Genomic DNA, 21,590 nt, shown 5'->3' with positions numbered 1-21,590 from the left:
ATGAGAAGCATTATGCTGAGCTTTTAGACTCGTTCCATCAAGATGCTTGTTGTCACAATTTGTTTTTCCACTGCTCTGCTGACGACCCACCACCACATTTCAACTGGGCTGACTGGGCCATTGCACCTTGTTGCTTTTCTTTTCTTTAGACATTCTCTTGTAGATTTGTGTGCCTGGGATTTACATCCTATTACATGATGCAGTTTCAGCCACGCTGTAGCTCACAGAGCCATGTCTTTATATTTTCCTCTTAAGTGCTTTGCAGAGGAGTTCATGATTGACTCAGCGACTGCATGGTGCCCAGGTGCTGCAAAACAAGTCCAAATCATCATCTGTGTGCACGGTATTGGTTTAAGGTGTTTCTGCTGACGTGCTGTTCGGTTTCCTCCAAACATGCAGCCGTGCATCACGGACAAACTTTGGTGTGAGCTGTCCAAACAACATCGTTGCAGACGTTTGGTCCTTTGTTCAAATGCAACTTTGTGCTTTGTAGAGAGAAGTGGCAGGCCTTCCAAACACATCATACCTGTTCAGTCAGAACTTAAACATGTGGCATGCTAACTGAAGTCTGTTGAGTCTGAGACCTCTTGTGATTTTGCAGTTTCTCTGATCATTGCCGTCTGATCTTTGGATAGATTTACTGGAATGTCCACTCCTGGGAATTCTGAATGTTTTCCTTTACTGCTCATTGGAGAATAATAGACGTTAAAATGTTTAGAATCAGCCTCGTAGTCCCTCCCACATTGATGCGCCACACTGCAAAAACCTGTAATATTCTGGCACACGGGCCACCAGAATTATACTGGAAATGTACCATCCCATAAAAATAAAGAATTTTCTCCATGATCTAAAAACAAAAAGTTTACGTAATAATGAATAATGTAAAAGTTAATACAAATAAATAGTAAAATGATAAATAGTAAATGAAAATACCCTAGTTGTTTTTAACTGACATAAAATCTAATGTGTTTTAACATATTTTTTCTATATGAAATAAAATGTAGTTACATGTGTAAAAACAATAAAATGACCTAATAACATGGTCAGCTGTTCTAATATAATTAATCAGTGCTGTTATTAGTTTGGCTTTATTTTCTATTTCATGTGAAAATTCAACAAGTGTAATAATAATGTAATAATCTGATTCATTAAACCAAAGTCAGAACACTCACTGTTATAATTACAATATAATGACAAACACAGAGCTTATCAAGTGCATCCTGATGGAGGGGCTTTATTTTGTGTGGTAATGCTATAACACTGCTGCAGCTGAGAGACTTTATCTTTTTATATAATGACATAATTTAGAGAACGACGAGATTCATTTTGCAATGACAAATCTGAAACGGTAAAGACACACTTACTTTCTGTGCCTCAACTTTTAATTCTGTTAACAAATAGACAGAAACAGAAAACTTTAACCAGTTTGTTGTGAAAACAAACATGCTCTGATTTTAATGAGCCATAAATAACAGAGTTAAAATCAAAACTGCCAGTGATCAAATGAAGGGTTCCCTCACACAGAGCATGTTTCCCTGGTGCTTCAGACCTAAAGATGTTTGGATACGTTTAAACAGCAGAGTTACGTTTCAGTCTTGGTGCGCTTGACAACGTTTAGGTTCACTGTGAAACGCTTCACAGGAAGTCTATCAGGATGGCACGTTCAGAGGTGCAGTTTGCAAGAAGGTTTTCTGTGTCTCCAAGCACAGTTTCAACAGTGTGGTAGATACATGAGGAAGGCAGGACAGGACTGTAGGAGGGACAGAGCACACACTGCCAATCTATTAGTGGACTGCTCACAATCCAGCACCAGAGATGATGTAATAACATAGTAATAACATAATAATAACAATTAACACTGCGGACTAGGCTACATTAACTACAGTCCTTTTCATGTCTGTCTACAAAGAGTGTTACATTATGACACACAAAATGAAAGCTGATGGTGACAGTAAACAAGACAATTGAAAGCACTGTATATATACATACACATATACATATAATTTCATATACAGGGCCTTTTAGGCTTTTCAGTGAAACATCAAAGCCTGACAAGTGTAATTTCTGAAAATCCTAAAAAGCTCTTGGTGCAAACTCGCCTTTTTAATAACCGTTGACACCAACAAGTCATATAATGAATCTGCTTAGAGAATAAAAAACAAACCTGTGTGAGTTCAGAGGACGTGGCACTGATGCAGTCTTGGCTCTCTGGGAGGATTTTACCTAACACTGAACCAACTCTGACTGCTTTCTACCTGCTTAGTGTTTGTAAGAAACTGTGTAAAATTTAAATAAAAAAACAAGAAAATCAAACAATCGTACATTTGAATGTAATTCAATTCATATATTTACATACGTGGCCTTAATTTACTTAATAGACTGATATTTAAATTCTAAGCTTACTAAATGGTTAATGCGTGGTTTGTGTCTTGAGGGTTGCTGTAAAGTTTCCACTGATATTTAGAGTAAACATGTTAAAACAAGTAAAACTATAAACCAGCTGTGAACCTGCTGTTAGCCTGTAATGGTATTAATGGTTTGGGCTAAAATACGCCTTTGACAACATTAACCCTACACACTGAAACATCATGTTTAAGAGCTGACAGACAGCCATATTCACTGCTGCCCGCACTGGTGCATCACGTAACCAAAGGACACATCGTGTGCGCTGTTTTCCATGGACACGAACTGAAATCAGACTGTTATAGTGCAAGTGTGCAGGACGAGAAAAAGCATGTTCCCTTCTTTCTATTCACCCAGGGCACCGACAGCTGAAGAACCAGAGTAACACAAGTCGCAGCATAAGGGTAGCTTTAATGTAATTAGAATCAGAAGACTTTATTACTCGCTGAGGAAATTATGTACTATTACTATTACAGCTTAGTACATGTAACATGTAACATCACCACGTTACTGAAAATGTGCTGTGATTACAGAGCACCCACACACCGCATTTTTCATCTGCAGTTTGATCTTTATGAGCGAAGCTCCTGCAGAAATGACACCGTTGTCTCCGTCCTGCTGCTCGCCGGTGTGTTCTTGAGCATTGCACTCATTTTGGTCGGAGTTATAGCAGGTAAACATTTCCACCTTTATCTCTGCTCCTTACTGAGTAACTCACCTTCATCAGTGGGACTGGCATGGGATTTTTTGGTGCTCCTCAACTTGAATTTAAACCTGACAAAGTTATTTTCTTATCCCTCTGCATGATGTGGATTATAAATGGTTAAAATGACTCGAGAAGCCAAACAAACACACACAGCTATAAAATGTCATGTTTGTTTGTTGTCTGAAATAACATTTACTGTATGATATGTATATGTTGTATATACCTGTTTTATAAAGTATGTAGAATAAGTCCAGCCATGCAATGTTAGAATAATAGGAAACAACTCACTGCACACAGAAAAAGTTGGAAAAGAAATCTTTGTTTCTGTAATACAAAGTGCTCGTCTGTCAGGTGCTGCCCAGGCCGCCTCTTAGCGTCGCTCTTGCTTTTCTTCAGTGTTCCTGCCGATCTCCATCTGAGGAACGCAGAAAATGAGCGCAGAGCTCGAGGGCACACGACACACGATCGGATTATTCTCACAACTGAGTTTGAACAGGTGCAACAACACTAAGTGGTCATGGATGGGTTGCATTTTGAAGGCAAGTGAACAAAATGTGCTAAATGATGCAATTTGTGTTCAGAGATTTGCAAAACTGTGATTTAGAATATTTGACCAATGGTACAGTGCTTAGAGTTCAGCAGCTGGAAGTGATGTTGTTGGTAAGTCATGAAAAAGTTATGTGCAATAATGAGAAATCACATGAGGGGAAAATACTGAACACGGTTATTTAAATGTATTTAATACTTGTCAGTTTGAAGAGGCGTCCTGTACGGTGAAACTGTGAGACTGGCAGGTAGAATCCAAACACAGGACTCCACAAACACAAGGTGAAACAGTTTTATTGCTGATCTCTTCACAAGGAAAACCAGCGAGGAAAAAACCAAACGATCATTCTTCACAGGAAACACTCACAAGGAAGGACACAGCCACCAGGGAAGACTGAGACCACAGACACACAAAGAGAATAATGAGGGAACAGACCACAGATTCAAACACAACCGACACTAACTGAAGACTAAAGGGACAGATGAAGCACAAGTGGCCAACGTGCACGGCTTGACCCACAGAAGCTGAAACACAGACTGAGGGAACAGAATGGGATATAAAGGTAATAGAATAGAATAGAATAGAATAGAATTCAACTTTATTGTCATTGCACATGCACAGGTACAGGGCAACGAAATGCAGTTTGCATCCATCCAGAAGTGCTTTAGTGATATAGATATATTACAATATATATTAGCAATAATATAGATATGTAAGTATATTACAGAAATGGGTCTATTATGGTATGTTATAATGTACACGGTATGAAGTATGTTGTGAATATTCTATAACTATAAGTATGTACAGGCTGTAGTGAGTACAAGCTATGAACAGGCTATGAATCTCTCTCTTCTTTTTTTTTTTTTTTTCTTTTTTTTTTTTTTTTTCTAAAGCATGTCTCATCTGAGCAAAGCAGATTCTTGCACTGCACGGTGATGATGGTGGCGGGTGACTATTACCGTGCAAAGCACAGCATAACTCAAAGTGAATGACTGTGGAGAAAAGTCTTTCACAACATTTAGCCAAGTCAGAAACTACAGTTAGGAAACACCTTGATTCTAGATGTACAATCCTGTTTCCAACAACATGCAAACCACTCGTTGTGCTCAAGGAACAGAGGCCAGATTAGACTCTGACCACGTGATGGACACAGCTTTATGGCTGCTCGTGTTCAATGATGAGTGCTGACAGCATTAGGATGGATTTTAATGTAAATATTTTGCAGCATTTTACACATCTGCTGTGTCAAAAAACACAAATCAATCATACATGAATTAACAACATTATCAGATGATATTATCAGAACAGCTCCAGCCAAAACACACAAACTTAAAGTGTCTGCAGCAAAGAAGGAACACATCTCAGAGAGGCTCTGATCTGCTGAAACAGTGCAAAATCAGAACATTACAAATGGCACGTGACTACAGCGAGGACCGACAACAACAGCCTGATAAAACAAATCACCATGATACTCTGTTTCACCTTTATCTTATTTTGACAAAAGACAAAATCTGAAAAGTAGCTGAAAGAACAAGACGTTGTTGTAACGCAGGATCTAATCATCAGTGATTAACTCTGGCTCGAGTTTGTCTCTTTGCTCTCTTCTCCTTCAGCCGCCGGGCCGGAGGGGCCTGGTTCTGCCTGCTCAGAGGGGTTTCTGTCTATTACTGTCATATCGTTTTTACATCACAATATAAAACACTCTGAGGCAACTGCTGTTGTAGATTGGCACTATGTAAATACAACTGAATTCAACTGAAGTGAATCTGAGACCAGTCTTTGCTTAAAGGAGACCTCATTTCATCTCCCCTCTTCGTGCGTGTCTACAAGACTAAACTGTTTGTTCACATTTAATGAGGACAGGCTTCAACTAAGGAGGTAAAATTAACTCCACTGAGCAAAAGGCTGTGAAATTGTACTACTTTTCAGTTTTAAAGTTCACTTTAAAATAAAGGGCAGTTTCTTTAACCCTCTATTAGTGATTGGACCCCAAGTCTAGCCCTATATTCTAGAGAACGTGTTAGTTTGTTTTTGGTGAGTGGTTTGTTCCCTGATACTCAGCAGAACATTTTCTAAACCACAGAAATATCCGGACTGTCTCCGGTTAGAGTTTAAAGTTGGGGCTGTCATGGATTAAACTTGGGCCTCAGTGGGCTTACTGTGATCATGCAAAGCTGCTGTAGTGGAGTCCCAGAAAGAAAAAGAGTTGTAAAGTACACGATAGAGCCCCTTTTGATTTTTGATTCAAGCCAGCTAATTAAAAGGATTAAACATCCTGTTTGTTGACGCTCGATCATAAACCGTTTATGATCAGTCAGGCTGTTTTAGCTTGTGTCACAGGAAGTTTTCACCCAGACTAAAGGGGGTGAACTTCTGTGCTTGTTGAGCTCCGATCTCAGCCACATACAGAGCCCCAGTTTTCAGGTCTAGGTCTACCAAGTGGGGCTTCACATCATCAGCCAACTGGATCACACTGACCACTCTGCACTGGCCAATCATGCCTACAGGCGGCGCATCCAGCAGTGAAATCTGATTGGTGTTGAGCTGGACAACAACAAAGTACTTTTTGTCTGGGGTAAGGCGCACAGAATAGGGTGCATCTTCAGTAAAGCAGCTCCCCCACGTCCCCAGCCACTCCCCGGTGACAGAATTAAAAACCTGGATCCTCTTGTTTCCTCTGTCAGCCACCCACACCCTCTGGGCCGTGTCCACGGTCACGCTGTGTGGGATGTAGAACTGAGCTAGGCCTTGTCCTTTCTCTCCATGCATCCACATCACCTTCTGCTCTTTGGACAGCTTAATGAGGCGGTTGTTCATCCCTCCATCACCGTCCACAATATAAATTTCCCCAGAGTCGTGGACAAATATCTCGGCGGGCTGATCAAACTGCAGGGGGTCCAGTCCAGAACCTGCTTTTCCTGGCGTTCCAAGCACCTGAGACGAACAAATCGAGAATCAACAGGATGTTTTCTATTCCTAGAATCACACTAGATACTTCAGAAACAGCTTTACTTAGCACCAAATCACCTGTAGCAACTTTCCTGATGGCGTGTAACGTTTGATGCAGTGACCATACGGGCCGTTCCCCACATCTGTGATCCACACGGTGGGGTTCGATGAAGCTGCATCTGCTAGAAATATTCCATGAGGCTTCTCCAGGGTGGTTGTATTCCAGGACATGAGGTAATCTCCGTCTGTAGTGAACACCAGCACCTTCGGGGCGTTGTCACCTAAAGGAAAGTAAATGCAAGCACAGTGACATATATGCTGCACTGCATCAGACTCCACATGCAGCCAGCATTTAACAAAGCTTGGTGTCCTTTAGTTTTAGTCCCTGCTGAGGACGTATGGCTGTAAAAGGTCAATGATGTGAGCTGGTGTTTGTCCATGAGGAGCTCTACAAGTCAGCTTGATGCAGCGACTCTCTTACTAACAAGATCTGCATGTGAACTGTATGATGCTGTGCATGTGTGAGAGAGGGAGAGGTCGCAGCGGTGTGGGATAAAGATGTGCTGACATGCTGGGTTAAATGGACTGAGAGCTGACATGTGCTTCATTTAAAGGAGGAGAAGAGAAATAACTGCTGATTATTACACGACTGACTCCTGACCACAAAACTGTGACACTGCAGAATTTGTTTGTCCACAAACTGATGCACTTGTTAAACAGAGAACTGCAGCACAATGTCAAACCCCTCGTGTGTACTGACGTTTTGTAATTTTCTGAGTGATTTTTTCTTTTTTAAAATCATCTTCTTCTTTCGGTGTATCTACTCAGATTACAGATACCTTGATAATACATTCACAGATTCAAAACTGCGCTGTATCATGTACTAAATACCACACACAGATGTCCCTCCACACCACAGCTGACCAGCCTTCGGCCGATGGTGATTTTTCGTTTTTATGGGCCAAGGTTTTTTGGTTTTTGCTTATTTTGTAATGGCATAAACAATGAAAGGTGGTTGATTGGACAATGTGCCATGATCAATTCTGAAATGGACCAATTACAGCCGAGGAGGTCAGATGCACCCGCCCCCTTGTCTTATCACAGATACACAGAAGAAAATAGTATTGATTCGTCCCAGACTTCAGCTACAAAGCTGGATTTATTCTGTCTTTACGCTGCACAGCTGCCTCTTCTCTTATCTCCCCCTCCCTCTCCTGTTGCTACTTCAATCATGAAACTGATCAATGATCAGCTGATCGGCTTTTCTCTCTTGTTTGTTTATCGCCCACTCTGTGCCAGAAAGAGGAAACCAGCAGATGTCGCGCTAAACAACAGCAGCACGTTTAAGCTTGATCAGCTGTTGTTAGAATGTATTTAATATTAATTTCTAGTATCAGCTGATGTTTGCTGGAGCCACAGCTGTAAAGCTGCTGGTCATGATGGTTTGGTTATCTGGTGAGAGGGAAACATGAAGATGAAACCAGGAGATGTCCTTACTGGATCATCAGAGCTGTGATGGAGAAACAGGTTTACCTTTTAGGTGACATGGATGAGTTGAAGTTATGAACTGTTTCTGAGAGACAAATAACACCAGGATCCTTTTCTAAGTAGCTGACAGCTGGTGACTGTGCAGGGGCGGGTCTAGCAAAGTTTTGCTAGGGGGGCAGGTAGGGCATTAACAGGGAGAGGGGGGCACAAAGAAATACTTTTCTGTCTTATTCTTATTTAAAATGTCTCACTTTTAATAAATATTTATCTGAATCTTTAAACTAAAGTGGTCATCTGATGTAACCTGTATAGAAATCATACATATACCAACAAGACTGTACATCACTGTCACTGCAGTGTTTCATTCAAAGGCTTTGTAGCTTTTCCTACAATACCTGGGGGCTCTACTCAAAATGCCTGGGCCCATTTTGTGTCCCAGTCCAGCCCTGCTCCACACTGGGTTGCGTTGGCAACATCTATAAAAGCATCGCTGCCACCTGGTGCCCTTACACTCTGATACAGTGAGCTACTTCATCTGACCTCAGCAGCACTGTTTTACTAGCTTTATTATATTTGTTGTGTTTAAATTAACTTCTGTAATGAAGCAGTTTCCAAATGTCGACCTTATCGTAACAGATAACAATTAAGATCATCTTCATCTGCACTGACACACTGATGACGCAGTCACCATTATGATGTTTGACTCTGAAGTACTTTACCAACAGAGTGTGATTACCTCTCTGAGCCACATACACCACCCCAGCATACTGGTTGACTGCCACTCCAAACACGTCTCCGGTGTAGAGCTCCGGGTTCTTGGGCCAGCTCAGATCCAGTTTGTACAGGGGTCTGCCCAGCAGCTGGTAGTCGTGTCTGAGGCTCGAGCCGCCCGGCTGCTGGCTGCTCATGGTCCCGTAAAGCACCATCATGAGCAGGACCAAAGAGGCCATGCTGGAAACTATCAAACACGTATGACTTGTCTTTGTCATCAGCATCAGTGGTTTTGCTGTTGGCGTGTACTTCATTTAACACTCTCGTTTTAAAGCTGCCAGGATGCTGCGTACGTGTCCGCGCAGGACGCACAGGCGGAAGTCGGCTTAGCTACACGGGCTACGGAACAAGCAGAACCTTCGTACGATACCTGCTAAGATATTATACGGTTAAAAGCTCGCGATTGTCTTATATATTTGAATCCCACCGACCAAACAGAAAGACACTTCCTCTTCAGCACTAAACGAAAACAAAACAGGCTGTCACGTGAGACAAGCACGCAAAGCATTTCTGTTTATTATGTCGCAATAAAACCGCGTGAAGAAAAAGAAAAGAAAAAACTAGATTCATTCGAGTTCAGAAATAACCACTGAATAAAGATGAATTTAAAAAATAGACCCATGAGATTTAATATATAACGTAGCATAAACAAGCTAACATATGAATATCGTTGAGGTTTTATTTTTACAGAAACATTTCTATTTCCGGTCGCTTGAATCAGCAGCAGGAGGAGGAGGATGCTCGGTGATGCCTGTGTTTCCCTGTCTGGTTTTATGTGTAATGAATGAGCTGTAGTCAGCGGGATTTACAGACAGCGTTAAAGAAATGACCTCTTTTGCGTGTATCTTTATGACTCTGCGTTATTTACATATCTGTGTTACAGCAACAGAAGACCACAGTGGGGCCCCCACAGTGGGGGGCACAACTGTCAGCTAAGAACAGGAAACTGACGCCACACTTCGGACTCACCAAAAAGAAACAGAAGATTGAAAAACACTCAAAAGGCCTCCGCAGTAAACAGATCCGTGGGATGTGCTCGGAAGAGCAGCTCTCACACAAAACTGTGACTCTGTTTGTTGCAAGGAAACCGGGTGTTACTGTATTTGCGGTTACTGTTTAAGACAGGAAAAAACAATACAATTATTATCTAAGGACTACACTGTGAAACAGTAGAAGAATGTTAAATTCCAGAAATACTAACTTTCTGTCAAGGTCTGATGGCTCTTCGTGTATTCACTGTGGAATTCAATGAGTCTTGAAGCCAATGGACAAGAATTTTACAAAATTGTTTCAGAATTGTTAGAAACGCCTAATTTAATATGTATTCAAGAAATATGGTTGAAATGACAGTTTGATTGTGTCAGATATTGGTATACAATCAGGAGTCACAGACAGACTAGAAAGGTGAAGAATAGGACATACATGTGGTATGTCTTATCCCAGAATAGGACATGGTATAATATTATGAATGTAATCAAGGTATGGACAGATAAACATAGTGTGACGATATCATGTCATTGTGTGGTCTATTATCATAATCCTAGCAACACACCGAGAACTGATATACTGAATGACGTTGGTGTCCCCATCAGAGGAAATGTGATGTGGGGAGTCGTAGCAGAACTCGTTCATGTGAATGAAGAGATTGAAAAAGTTCATAAATGATCATGATTGTGTGTATATTAGTAAAGGGCACAAGCTATCCCAATCCCCTCAATCAAACCAAGCAGTTATAGTGTAAATAGTCAATTCAGGTAAAGACCCAACAAATCTGTTAAGCATTAAGATCAGGGAGCATAGAGTTGATGATAACAGAGGCTCCTCATCAAATGTGGTGAGGGACTTCTGCAACTCAGAAAACAAGCAGTAAATAGCAAATTGTAAAAGTTGACATTAGAATTCCTGTTTGGTAGGACAAAAGAAGTAAAAATAGGTGCCGACTGTCGTATGATGTGTCGTATATTACTTAACATAAAGAATAATGACGTTTTTGAAAAGACTGAACAAATGTAAAGACTTAACTATGTAAAGCACTTTGTGCTACATTTTCTCTGTATGAAAAGTGCTTTATAAATAAAGATTGATTGATTGATTGAAATGTAGGAAAATTGCGTTATGCTAAAGATGGGGCGCACTGGGTAGAAAAATGGAATGTCTCTGAAATAAAATGCAGCCTGCAGGAAAGGAAGTAGAAGACTGTGCAAATAAGTCGGGATTTATCCTATATTTATTTATTTTATCAGTTAAAAAAATCATGTCTTTTTAAAAAAAATACTAAAAATCAGTACATTCATGGTTACAGGTGCACGTGGTGAGATTTCTACATGCTTGTTTGATGAGAAGCTAAACTGGTGTTAAAGAAAGTTAGACACAAGTCTAGTTTCTGCTTTGTGTGTGTCTCAAGTCGAAGTAGACGGGAGGAAAGAAGAGCTTATCTGCCCGTACGTGTATGTGTTCAGGGAATATAAAGGTGGACTTGTTGGCAAAAATGAATTCATTTTATAGAAAATTAGCACCAAAGGAAAAAATATAATTCATAATCATATGCAGAAGATTTGATATGAATGTTGAGATAGTGGACACACAAATACATCTACAGAGAATCCATTAAGTAGTAAGTAGTTTTGAACAGCATGCAGGGCAGGAACCCAAAGCAGGAGATCATATAGGACTGACCCATACACTACACCCATCAACACCCCGTCTTTACTCTATTATGACAGAAAGTGTTAAAAATGCAATAAGTGCGAGTGGGGAGAGATTTAGTAGCGTGATTGAAAGGATCGTAATCAGAACTTTACATGTTAGAGGAAGCACCACAGATTATGTTATTATTACAGGAGCATCTTTGAACTACAGGATTGAGAATACAGCTCGTTTCCTCTGCTAATCTGTCCACACGCCAGTGCAGGCGGTGATGCTGCTGCATGCTTTACCGACGCCGTTAAAATAATTAACAGAAGAAGAAGAAAGCCGACCCAGCACCACAGTTGACCAATCAAGATGCAAGCTAGCTGTGATGTCACGACGCTGCTGTGGCTGTGCAGCGAGGCGACTCTTGCTTCCTTTACAGTAATTTTCTTGTAATTATTTTATTCGAGCTTTTGAATCTCAGTGCGAATGACAGTCAGTGAGGGACAGAGGCGCGTTTCATGTAGTGTAAGCCGTCGAAGGATCGACTCCATGGAGGTCGTGGACAGCCCGCTCAACCTTGTAAGTTTGATGTTGCAATAAGAGGCTATCTTTACAGCAGCTAGGAGCTAGCGGCTAGCCGCTTTGTGGTTAGCTTTGCTGCTGTTGTGCTGCGACCCATTTGCTTCGTAAGTCAGATGTTGGAGCAGAGACTGGCGTTACTCTCAAGGCGTAAAGTCGGGAAAAACAAGAATATATGGATCTGTTTTACTCGTTAGCAGAGCCATTCAGGCATCACTAGCAACATAGCGCAATGCTTTTATGCCTCATAACACACCGAACAGAGGCTAAGCAGCGCTCTGCGCATGGTTTATTTAGTCGGTGACAAATACACAACCGTGGCCGAACAGACCGGCACGGTTGGGTTGCTGTTTACACTCATTGGTGGAGCTACTTCGACTTTCTGAGTTGGAAATCCAATTTATGGGAACGTTTCAGTTACTGTTGGTGTTTTTATAGACTTAAAAAAGGCGTTTGATACAATTGATCATTCTATATTAATGAATAAACTAGAGAGATATGGCATAAGAGGGATAGCATACAAGTGGATGAAAAGTTACCTGGATGAAAGATATCAATATGTCGAATTCAATAATGTAAAATCTAAGCAGTTGAAGGTAACTTGTGGTGTTCCTCAGGGCTCTGTGCTGGGCCCTAAATTATTTATATTATATATAAATGATATATGTAGTGTTTCCAAACTGTTAAAATGTGTATTGTTTGCTGATGATACCACTCTGTACTGCTCAGGTAAAAACTTAGAACAGCTTCTGACTACAGCGGAAAAGGAGTTAAATATATTAAAAAACTGGTTTGATGTAAATAAGTTATCATTAAATATAAAGAAAACAAAATAGATTATTTTTGGCACTAGACCAATGAAAAATGTATCTAAAATAAGGGTTAATGGAATTGAAATTGAAAGAGTGTACGAAAATAAATTTCTTGGAGTGATAATTGATGATAAGTTGAGTTGGAAGTCTCATATAAACCACGTGAAAACAAAAATGTCAAAAACCATTGCTATTCTCTATAAAACAAAGCATGTCCTGAACAAAAAAACATTATACACACTTTATTGTACTCTGTTGCTTCCATATATGACTTACTGTCTGGAGATATGGGGTAATGCATATAAAACGAACACTCTTCCTATTTTCAAGTTACAAAAAAGAGCTATAAGAATTATAAACCAATCAAACTATATAGAACCAACTAACATTTCGTTTATTAATCTGAATACCCTGAAATGTTATGATTTAGTTGAATATAAAATGGCACAGACAATGTATAAAGCACAAAATAACTTGCTTTGCCCCAGTACTCAGAAGCTGTTCAAAGTCAGAGAGAGTCAATATGACTTAAGGGGAACAGATTTCTTTAAAAAAAACAAGATAAGGACAAATATAAAGCAGAGATGTGTTTCTGTTAGAGGAGTTAACCTGTGGAATAGTTATGACAGTGATTTAAAAAGGTGTAGTTCATTTTCCTTGTTTAAAAATATGTTTAAAAATAGAGTATTAGAAAAATATATAAATCAAGAATGAAAAGAGCAAAAAGGAGAAAGAAAAAAAAAAAAAAACAACCTCTTGATTCTTTTGCTTTGATGTAGTTACTTATCTAAGGTGGAAAGTTTTTTTTTTTCTTTGTTTTTTTTTTTTGTTTGTTTGGTTTTTGCTTTGTTTTATTATTTTCTTCAAGCCCTGTGTACAGGAGCTGCATACAAAAAGATATTTTGTGAAAAGGGTTGGCGTAATAAGCAAATGCTTCAGCCAATACCTTTTGATTAGCCTTGTCTCATGCTTTCTTTCTTTATGGTAGATTTTTGTTCTGTTTTCACTGTTTGTTTGTTTGTTTGTTTTTTCACTGTTTTCACTGAGATTTGAATTTGAATGCTAATCAATAAAATCAAATCAAATCAAATCAAACCTCGGAAATCAGAACCAGAGCCGCGTCATCCCCATTCACTCCAACGGAACGTTTCGTTTTTTACAGCAATGGCGGATCATGCAATAGTTAGCAATATACGCTAACCGCACCATAGAGATGCAGAAGTGAAAGAGAAGATGTTTAAAAAATAAAGTGCACCCAGGTCAAATTTACTCGTGGGGCACAAATCATCAGGAGATGTAGGTGCTGTATGTACACAAAGGATATATATCAGGATACTGAAGCAGTGGACAGAGCCTGGTCAGTTTCCTTCGTATGGTTTATGTAGTGAGTCACAAATACAATAGTGGGATTACAGATTAAAATCTTTACCTTCATTGTCGCGATCCTTGTTTGTTAACTTAAGGTTCTTGTGGCTTCTCCGACTTTCCAAGTATAAATTGGTTGAGGAGGCGTTCCAGATGAAAACGGCACCTTCTGACGTCAGCTGGATGCTGACTCTGGCCCGCTTGTCAGCATTTAGCAGACACATAGGCCATCCATGTCAGCAATGCACAGTCAGGGTTTTAGATGATTGATCAGGAGCATGTCTGCGACACATGAAACCCTTCTCCATTTGATCTTAATATTTCCTCCTAACTTAGCTACAGCTCTGAAACTCGGTCATCCAGGATTACAGTAGAACTACCAGCTAGTGTAACATGTCAAGAACAAAAAACACAGTAAATCACATAAAATCCAATTTATCGGATCTGAAGACTTAAAGTCTTCAGATTCTATCGGATCATCAGTCTCATTTTCATAGCATTAATGTTCACGTATGACAAGAAGTTTTCTTACAGTAAAGAGGGGAAGCTAGTCTCTGTTTCGTATTTTTGCTTCATATATTATCCCTGGTTTCATTCCACCACCTCTTTAACATTCTCGTAACACATTGCATTCCCTGTCTTACGTTCTTCAGGCTCACCAGCAGTGCAGACAGGCCGACCGTTTGGTAGCTGCTGGGAAGTATGAAGAGGCCATCTCCTGCCATGGAAAAGCAGCAGGTAGTCTCAGTTTCACACACACACTCCTTACAGTCTTCTTCGACCACAGTCTTTCTCCTTACAGTCCTGCCATGTAGTGCATTGCTCCTCTGTAGATGCTCTGCAGAGCGGAGGTCGTTCACTGAATGTGCTTTGGACTCTTTCTGGACTTGATCTGCTTTTATGCAGAATCAGGAAGTAACCAAACAACGAGTAGAACGTTACAGTGCTGACTCCCCTCACATAAGCAAACTGCATTTCACTTCCTATATACTTTTATGTTGTAGCCATGGTAACATCTTATAAGAAAGCGTCTGAGGAAGGGTGGTGTTGTTGGGTTTGGGTTTTTTTACTACATCCACTTCACTCCAATCCAGCGCAACAAATACTGTCCCTGTCTTATTGTGATGACCATACATTAAACTGATGTTTAATCCAATATACTGTGTGTGTGTTAGGTGTGTATTCTGTCTCATCTCTCTCTCTCTCTCTCTCTCTCTCTCACACACACACACACACACACACACACACACACACACACACACACACACACACACACACTGTCTCACTACCAGATTTTCTGACTGAGGCAATGAAGGCACCCGTGTGTGAGCAGGTGAGACACTCAGTTTTATCTTTTTATCTCTCTGTGTTTGATCAGTGATGGAGTGAAACATATTCTCTGTCATGTAAACATGCTGATTCAGATTCACACACAGTTCTAACACCACCTGTAGCATGCTGTAGATCATCTAGACCAGCGGTCCCCAACCTCTGGGCCGCGGACCGGTCCGTGAGTCGTTTGGTACCGGGCAGCGAGAGTTGAGGCTCGGGTGTGAAATTTCTGGTTTTCAGGGTTTTTATCGTTAACTCTGTTTCCCCGGGTCTTTTCCCGTGTTGTAGTTGTGTCTTATTTTGAAAGAAATATTTACATGTTACCATAGCGACCAGAGAGCATTAAGGGGCAGAGAGGAGGATGTTACTCTCAATGTTGTTGGCGCATTTCAGGAGGACGCTGCTAAAAAAGTTACACAATTACACAGTGAATTCATGTTTATTATTATATTTACCAAATACCAGTTTTTGTCTCGGTCATGTCATTTTATTTTGTTCTATTTATCCGCGACACCTTGAAGGCCGATGAGTGAAAATATTGTCTGACATTAAACCGGTCTGTGGCCCAAAAAAGGTTGGGGACCGCTGACGTAGACCCCAGAGGAAAACTGAAGCCATGACAACTCAAGTTTGTTTGTTTTTTTTAAAGCAGCAGCTGAAGTTAAGGGTCACTTCCTCTAAAATGTCCATCTTATCATCAAAGAAAAATTTAAGGGGAAAATAAACTTAATGTAATGTTGAACATGTAACATCAGGAAGACAGCGAGACAGTGGGTGAGGTGTAAAAGCAGGAATGACAGACGGAGTTTCAGGCAGGAGTACATCAGTAGCTCTGATGGTCAGTGGTCATGTTGACAGTTGAAGAAGAGCAATGAAAATCAGTAGACGTGAGACAGAATGCATGTGTGAATGAGACGGGTGTAACCGCAGACCCTGTACATCACACTGCTGTGATGTATGGTTTGGAGACAGCAGCACAAACAAAAAGAGTTGAAGATGCTAAGACTTCTCATTAGGCCTGACCAGGACGGACAGGATTAGACATGAGGGTGTCAGAGGGGCAGAGCAGGACCACAGAGCAGATTCAGGGGTGTAGTGACAGAGGTGACCTGCACATGTCTGCTGTAAATAAAAACTACATTGACATGTGGTCTCCGTGGCCTCTTCTTGGTTGGATATGCTGAGGATTTTTTTTATTAGCACTACTACTGTTAATCAGTCTCTGTGCAAATCTCAATAAGTAGTAATCTGTAGTAGTCTTAAAAACAGACAAATCTTAAACGTAGGAAAGTCAGAAGTCACTCACCCACCTGCCTGATCGTCAGAGTTTCAGAGCTGATTGTTTGTGTATGTCTTGTATCAGGAGAGTGATTGTTTGTTCCTTGGCTGTAGGCTCGTTTGTCCATGGAGCTGCAGAGGGACAGTCACATTAAACAGCAACGGTTAATCCAAGAGCGCTGGAAGAGAGAAGCTCGGCGAGAGGCGGTTAAGACACGACTTGGTCTAGTGCAGGCTACCGGGCCAGGGTTCTTTTCAAAATCTCCGTCCACGGGCAGCAGCCGGCCCTATGCCTCTCCAGGCGCCTCAGCTGCAGAGCTTGGAAGCGTCGGGGAGAGGGAGTATGACACCTTACTATACCAGCTTCAGACTCGGCAGACTGGAGGAACACAGATTTTAACTCCAGTGTGTTCGGGATCTAAGACCACCAAAGATGACAAAACGCGCCTGGAAGAACAACAGACGACCATTGAGAACTTGCGACTCCTGGTTGACGGCCTGACGAACGAAAACCAGCAGCTGAGAGCCGAGAACGAGCGGCTACGACTGGAAAACATGAGGCTGCACTCGGAGGCAGCCGACTTTGTGGAGCGCTCCGAGCTCTGGGTGCTCCCACAAGCAGGTGGTCCTATGGGAACCGGAGTTGGACAGGGAGGGGAGAGTAAAAGGAAGGGAAAGGAGATCGCAATCCCTCAGCTGCCACCGTTGGAAATGCCAGCTCAGGAAGACCTGTGTCTGGATGACCTGCCTCCTCTGGAGCTGCCAGAGGACATCCAGAATGAACTGCAGGAGCTACTAGACAGGGATAAGCTGTAATAGAACACATCACACACACATACACACACATACATGTGGTTCAACCAGTACGACTTTGAGTTCAGATGCCAAAACGTTATACAGTGAAAGCTACCGGCTCGACCCACGAGGCCTCTGCTCAGGTGGAATCAGACGACAAACGGGAACATCAGCGAGGGAGGAAGTGATAACGCTACTATCACTGGTGCAAGGCAGTCCAAGCCACAGATAAAGGAAACGTTCACTAATCTGTGAGAACAGCAGCGAGGCTGTGTGTCAGCATGACAGGAATACGGGCAAGGTTCAAGGTTTTCCCAAAACTTTCACTTATGTCTCAGACTTCTACTGTGTTATCACATGACCCAGATCTCATACAGCATTCAACGACAGCTTAGTTCTGTCAGCAGCAGATCAGCTGATGTTTCCCACAGATTTAGACTTTATTTAAGGTGTTGTGGAAGCGGGGGTGTGTGCAAGTGTGTGCATTATTATGAAAGGACACACACACACACACAGCTTTCCTACAAGAGTTATGACATAATTCTGTGTATGTGTGCTTTGTGGCTCCAAACTCAGCTGTTCTCAGAATAACTGGTCCTGCGGATGAACTCCGTCCTGGACGTTTTGTTCCAGGTGTTCGGCACCGCAGGCCTGAGCTGGATTTTAAGTGACATGAGAGGTAAAGACTGAGTGTCGATTGTCTGGATGAACTGCTCCTAAAATTCTTTTGTATCCACACAGATGCATTCAGATCATGTGTAACTTAATTCTAAGAAAGCATACTGGTGTTAGGGAAAAGCTTGTAATAGACTCATTGATGTTTTTCTGAGCAGATACTTGAAGGCTTATAAAACAAACAAGCCTTCTGATGTTCTTCTTATTCCCCACCAGAAATGTAGAGACACACGGGTTATCAATGGGTGTCAGTGGGGATCAATAGGAATGAGGGCTGACGCGCACACAGTGTCATCAGCGAGCAGATATGTTGATCTATTCTGAAGAGTTGATACATTAAGGTTTCCAACAAACACCATGTGAATAATGACAGTGTTCTTCAAAGGTCAAAGGGCAGAGTCCATCAGATGCTTCACATAGTTCTTCAAAAACAAGTGTAGTTGTGGGTTGTTGTGTCTCAGGATCTTCATGTCTGTACTGTTTATGATGTTGACGTCATTCATCGTGTCTTGTTGACTCTGCTAACAAACTGTAGTCTGCATTTTATTTCCTGTTTTGAAACCAAGTAATTATTCATTAATGGAAATGTTTAGTCCTGAGCGTTTGCAGTACCATATCATCTGGTGGTCACGCATACATTAAACTACAGTGTGCTCTAATGGTAACATCAGCTGTGTTTACTGTAGACCACATGTGAATACAGTCAGAATACTTGACTTCTTGGACGGGTGCATCTCAGCAGGCCTGGTTTCCAACACACAAAGAGCATGAAGGCAGCAGAGCACTCAGCTCAAATAAACTCATCTTGACTGGGGTGAGCAGACGGTGACGGGCTGACTCTGTGTCAAGCCCCAAAGTTAAGCCTCACCAGTATCCAAATAGCAGAGGCATGAAAGGCTGCTCACCCTCCTTATAGCTGTGGCAGGGTAAAACTATTGTTTGAGGCCAGTGAACATGCTTTCTAATGTGGGTAGCTGGGCATTGTAACGTGAGTCTAAGGGGAAAGAGTCTCTCTTGGCGTGAGCTTCAAGTGGCCGGTGGAGGAACTACAATTTATGTCAGTTACACGTTTTTAGTCCCAAATGTGGCAGTTTGTACATTACCTGCAAAGCCAAAAGAAGCACCTTCGGTAATCTGAAGCTCTCTTAAATGTTTGGCTCACAGTCATCCCAGGATGTGACTTTGTGAATTTCTTTTTGTTTGGATGCCTCAAATAACTGAAGATATTTTGATCCACATCATAAAATCTGATCACAAACATCCATGACAACAGAAGGAGCAGAATGCAGCATAAACTGCAGGCAGGGCACGTTTATATTATCATAGGCCGTCAGTGAACATCCAGCGAGGCTAGTCCAGCTTAATCACAAAGCCATCCCTTTAAAAGATTCTTATTGATGGATCATTCACGTCCCGACACTCACCGGCTCCTGAACTGAAGCTGTGGTGCAGCTTTAACCGAGCTGAGCAGCGTTTAGTCCAGCATGTCTACGAGCAAAGCTGATCGTTTATGTCGGCACAACAGAATAAAGAGGACTCGAGGCAACTTGTTTACTGTGTTGCTTGCAGTCTAATGCATGCAGCACGTGCATGCATACTATCACATATTTCGAGGCACTTGTACAAACTCGTGTATTCACTTAAGAGAGTGCATTTCCTTCCTGGATCCACTATGATGAAGATGAAGACGTGGCTACACACAGGACACTTTGCTGCATTTCCCAGCTATGCAAAACTCATTCATTGTAAGCCACGTGTTTGGCTTAGCTGGCCTTTAAATCGATGGTGATGTGAACAGTTGTACAAAATGATGTTCTGTTTTTGAATAAAGCTAACTGACTGTCAGTCTCAGAGTGTCATTTGGACTTCATGTTATTCATGTGTTTTTGAAATGAGCTTTACAGAAGCTGCTTTATCATTCTCACAGGGCATGAATGCAGCATGACAAACCTGCCAGATGGTCAGCTATCAGAATCACAGCGGCTGAAAAAGCTTCAAGTTGTCTTGTTTTTGGACAAGTTTTTGACTCATTGACTGAAAGCAGCAGCTCTAAAACCACCTCAGTTCTTCCAAATGCCCAAGCGCTTAACTAAGGCCCACACATCTGTGTCCCAGCTCGCCACTTGTGGCCGGTTGGATCAGAGATTTGTTAAAACACCACTGAAGACATTCTTACTGCTGATGCTTCACTTTAAGGGTTTCACTTGCAAACCACCTAGAGCTGTCGAAGCAACTACAGGGAAATGTCAAGTAGTATTTGAGCAGTTCAGTAAGCACTGGTTCTGAGAATGGGCCACCAATATAGGTAAGTTAGTTGAGCAGGTGGCTCATATGCTGCTACTACAGAGGCCTGGGACCACACTGGGCCATTTTCCTGCAAGTCATTAAGCCCATCTATAAAGGCTTAAAGCCAGAAATAAAAATCTTATTTTAAATCTGGCTGATCTCCTTTTCAAGATCAGTGAACAGAAGCACATCTTCTAGAGCTCTGTGTGTAATCTCATTTGGTTCCATTGTTCTTGCAGCTTTGTAACTGATGTCATATAGAGGCAGTTCTGGAGTGTCGTCCAGGTGCTGCATGCTCGCTGCATGCTCAATCATCCAGGTAAGTAAATCCTAAAAGACTGATTCTGTTCATCTGGACGTTTTCAATGACAGAAATGTTTCGTCACTCATCCAAGTGACTTCTCTGGCTTTTCAACCCCAAAACACGCTGCACCAAAAGCTGGTCCACCCCAAGGATCGGGTCCCCGACACAGACAGAGTAACATAGTGTACGCTGTTAAGTGCCAGGATTTATACATCGGGGAAACCAAACAACCTCTGGCTAAGAGGACGGCACAACACAGCAGAGCCACCTCGTCAGGCCAGGACTCTGCAGCCTATTTACACCTACAGGCCAGTGGACACTCGTTCAGTGATGAGGATGTAACATCCTGGACAGGGAGGGACGCTGGTTTTAGGGCGGAGTCAAGGAGGGAAAGACCATCTCTGAATGGAGGAGGGGCCTGAGGGTACATCTGTCACCATCTTACAATGCTGTGATTGCAGCCATTCCCCAACTCTCTGTGAATGGGACTCATGGCCATTGATCAGTGGTTGTTGATCAATGGTCATCAATTTGCATGATTAAGATTAAGGACCTGACCTCCCAGCCCATTGTTCCATCAGTGGGCTGGTTTCAGTCATTATGCAAATGTCCTGTTTATAAGATTGGAACCTGCAGTCAGCTGAGACTGAAGACGTCACCTGATGA

The 21,590-nt window shown here is 41.7% G+C and overlaps 2 protein-coding genes across 3 annotated transcripts; one reads left to right on the top strand and one right to left on the bottom strand.

Annotated features, from left to right (window-relative positions):
- Positions 1 to 4,549: 4,549 nt before the first annotated feature.
- Positions 4,550 to 9,359, bottom strand: LOC113027764 (NHL repeat-containing protein 3). The gene is made up of 3 exons (XM_026177552.1): positions 8,830 to 9,359; positions 6,684 to 6,886; positions 4,550 to 6,590 (listed from the first exon to the last, which is right to left on the bottom strand). The coding sequence occupies exons 1-3, from the start codon at positions 9,116 to 9,118 to the stop codon at positions 5,991 to 5,993; spliced, it is 1,092 nt and encodes a 363-aa protein (XP_026033337.1). The 5' UTR covers positions 9,119 to 9,359; the 3' UTR covers positions 4,550 to 5,990.
- Positions 9,360 to 11,826: 2,467 nt separating this feature from the next.
- nrbf2b (nuclear receptor binding factor 2b) lies at positions 11,827 to 20,183 on the top strand. 2 transcript variants are annotated; one of them, XM_026177551.1, is made up of 4 exons: positions 11,827 to 11,936; positions 14,908 to 14,992; positions 15,547 to 15,587; positions 16,979 to 20,183. In XM_026177551.1, exons 1-4 carry the CDS (start codon positions 11,868 to 11,870, stop codon positions 17,678 to 17,680), a joined length of 897 nt encoding a protein of 298 aa, XP_026033336.1. In that variant the 5' UTR covers positions 11,827 to 11,867; the 3' UTR covers positions 17,681 to 20,183. The 2 variants fall into 2 exon arrangements, with proteins under 2 accessions (XP_026033336.1, XP_026033335.1); XM_026177550.1 differs by having other exon boundaries at positions 11,871 to 12,077.
- Positions 20,184 to 21,590: the final 1,407 nt, after the last annotated feature.

Source organism: Astatotilapia calliptera, chromosome 8 (genome assembly GCF_900246225.1).
Source record: "Astatotilapia calliptera chromosome 8, fAstCal1.2, whole genome shotgun sequence".
NCBI lineage: Eukaryota > Metazoa > Chordata > Actinopteri > Cichliformes > Cichlidae > Astatotilapia > Astatotilapia calliptera.
This window is presented reverse-complemented; position numbering and strand designations above follow the sequence as displayed.

What these genes read in the sequence shown, in the direction of transcription:
- nrbf2b (XM_026177550.1), top strand. Translation starts at nt 11,985, where the DNA reads ATGACAGTCAGTGAGGGACAGAGGCGCGTTTCATGTAGTGTAAGCCGT. An exon ending in CTGCCATGGAAAAGCAGCAG is followed by an intron (nt 14,993 to 15,546) that starts GTAGTCTCAGTT and finishes TCTCACTACCAG; the next exon opens with ATTTTCTGACTGAGGCAATG. An exon ending in AGGCACCCGTGTGTGAGCAG is followed by an intron (nt 15,588 to 16,978) that starts GTGAGACACTCA and finishes CCTTGGCTGTAG; the next exon opens with GCTCGTTTGTCCATGGAGCT.
- LOC113027764 (XM_026177552.1), bottom strand. Translation starts at nt 9,118, where the DNA reads ATGAAGTACACGCCAACAGCAAAACCACTGATGCTGATGACAAAGACA. An exon ending in GGTGTATGTGGCTCAGAGAG is followed by an intron (nt 6,887 to 8,829) that starts GTAATCACACTC and finishes ACTTTCCTTTAG; the next exon opens with GTGACAACGCCCCGAAGGTG. An exon ending in CATCAGGAAAGTTGCTACAG is followed by an intron (nt 6,591 to 6,683) that starts GTGATTTGGTGC and finishes TGTTCGTCTCAG; the next exon opens with GTGCTTGGAACGCCAGGAAA.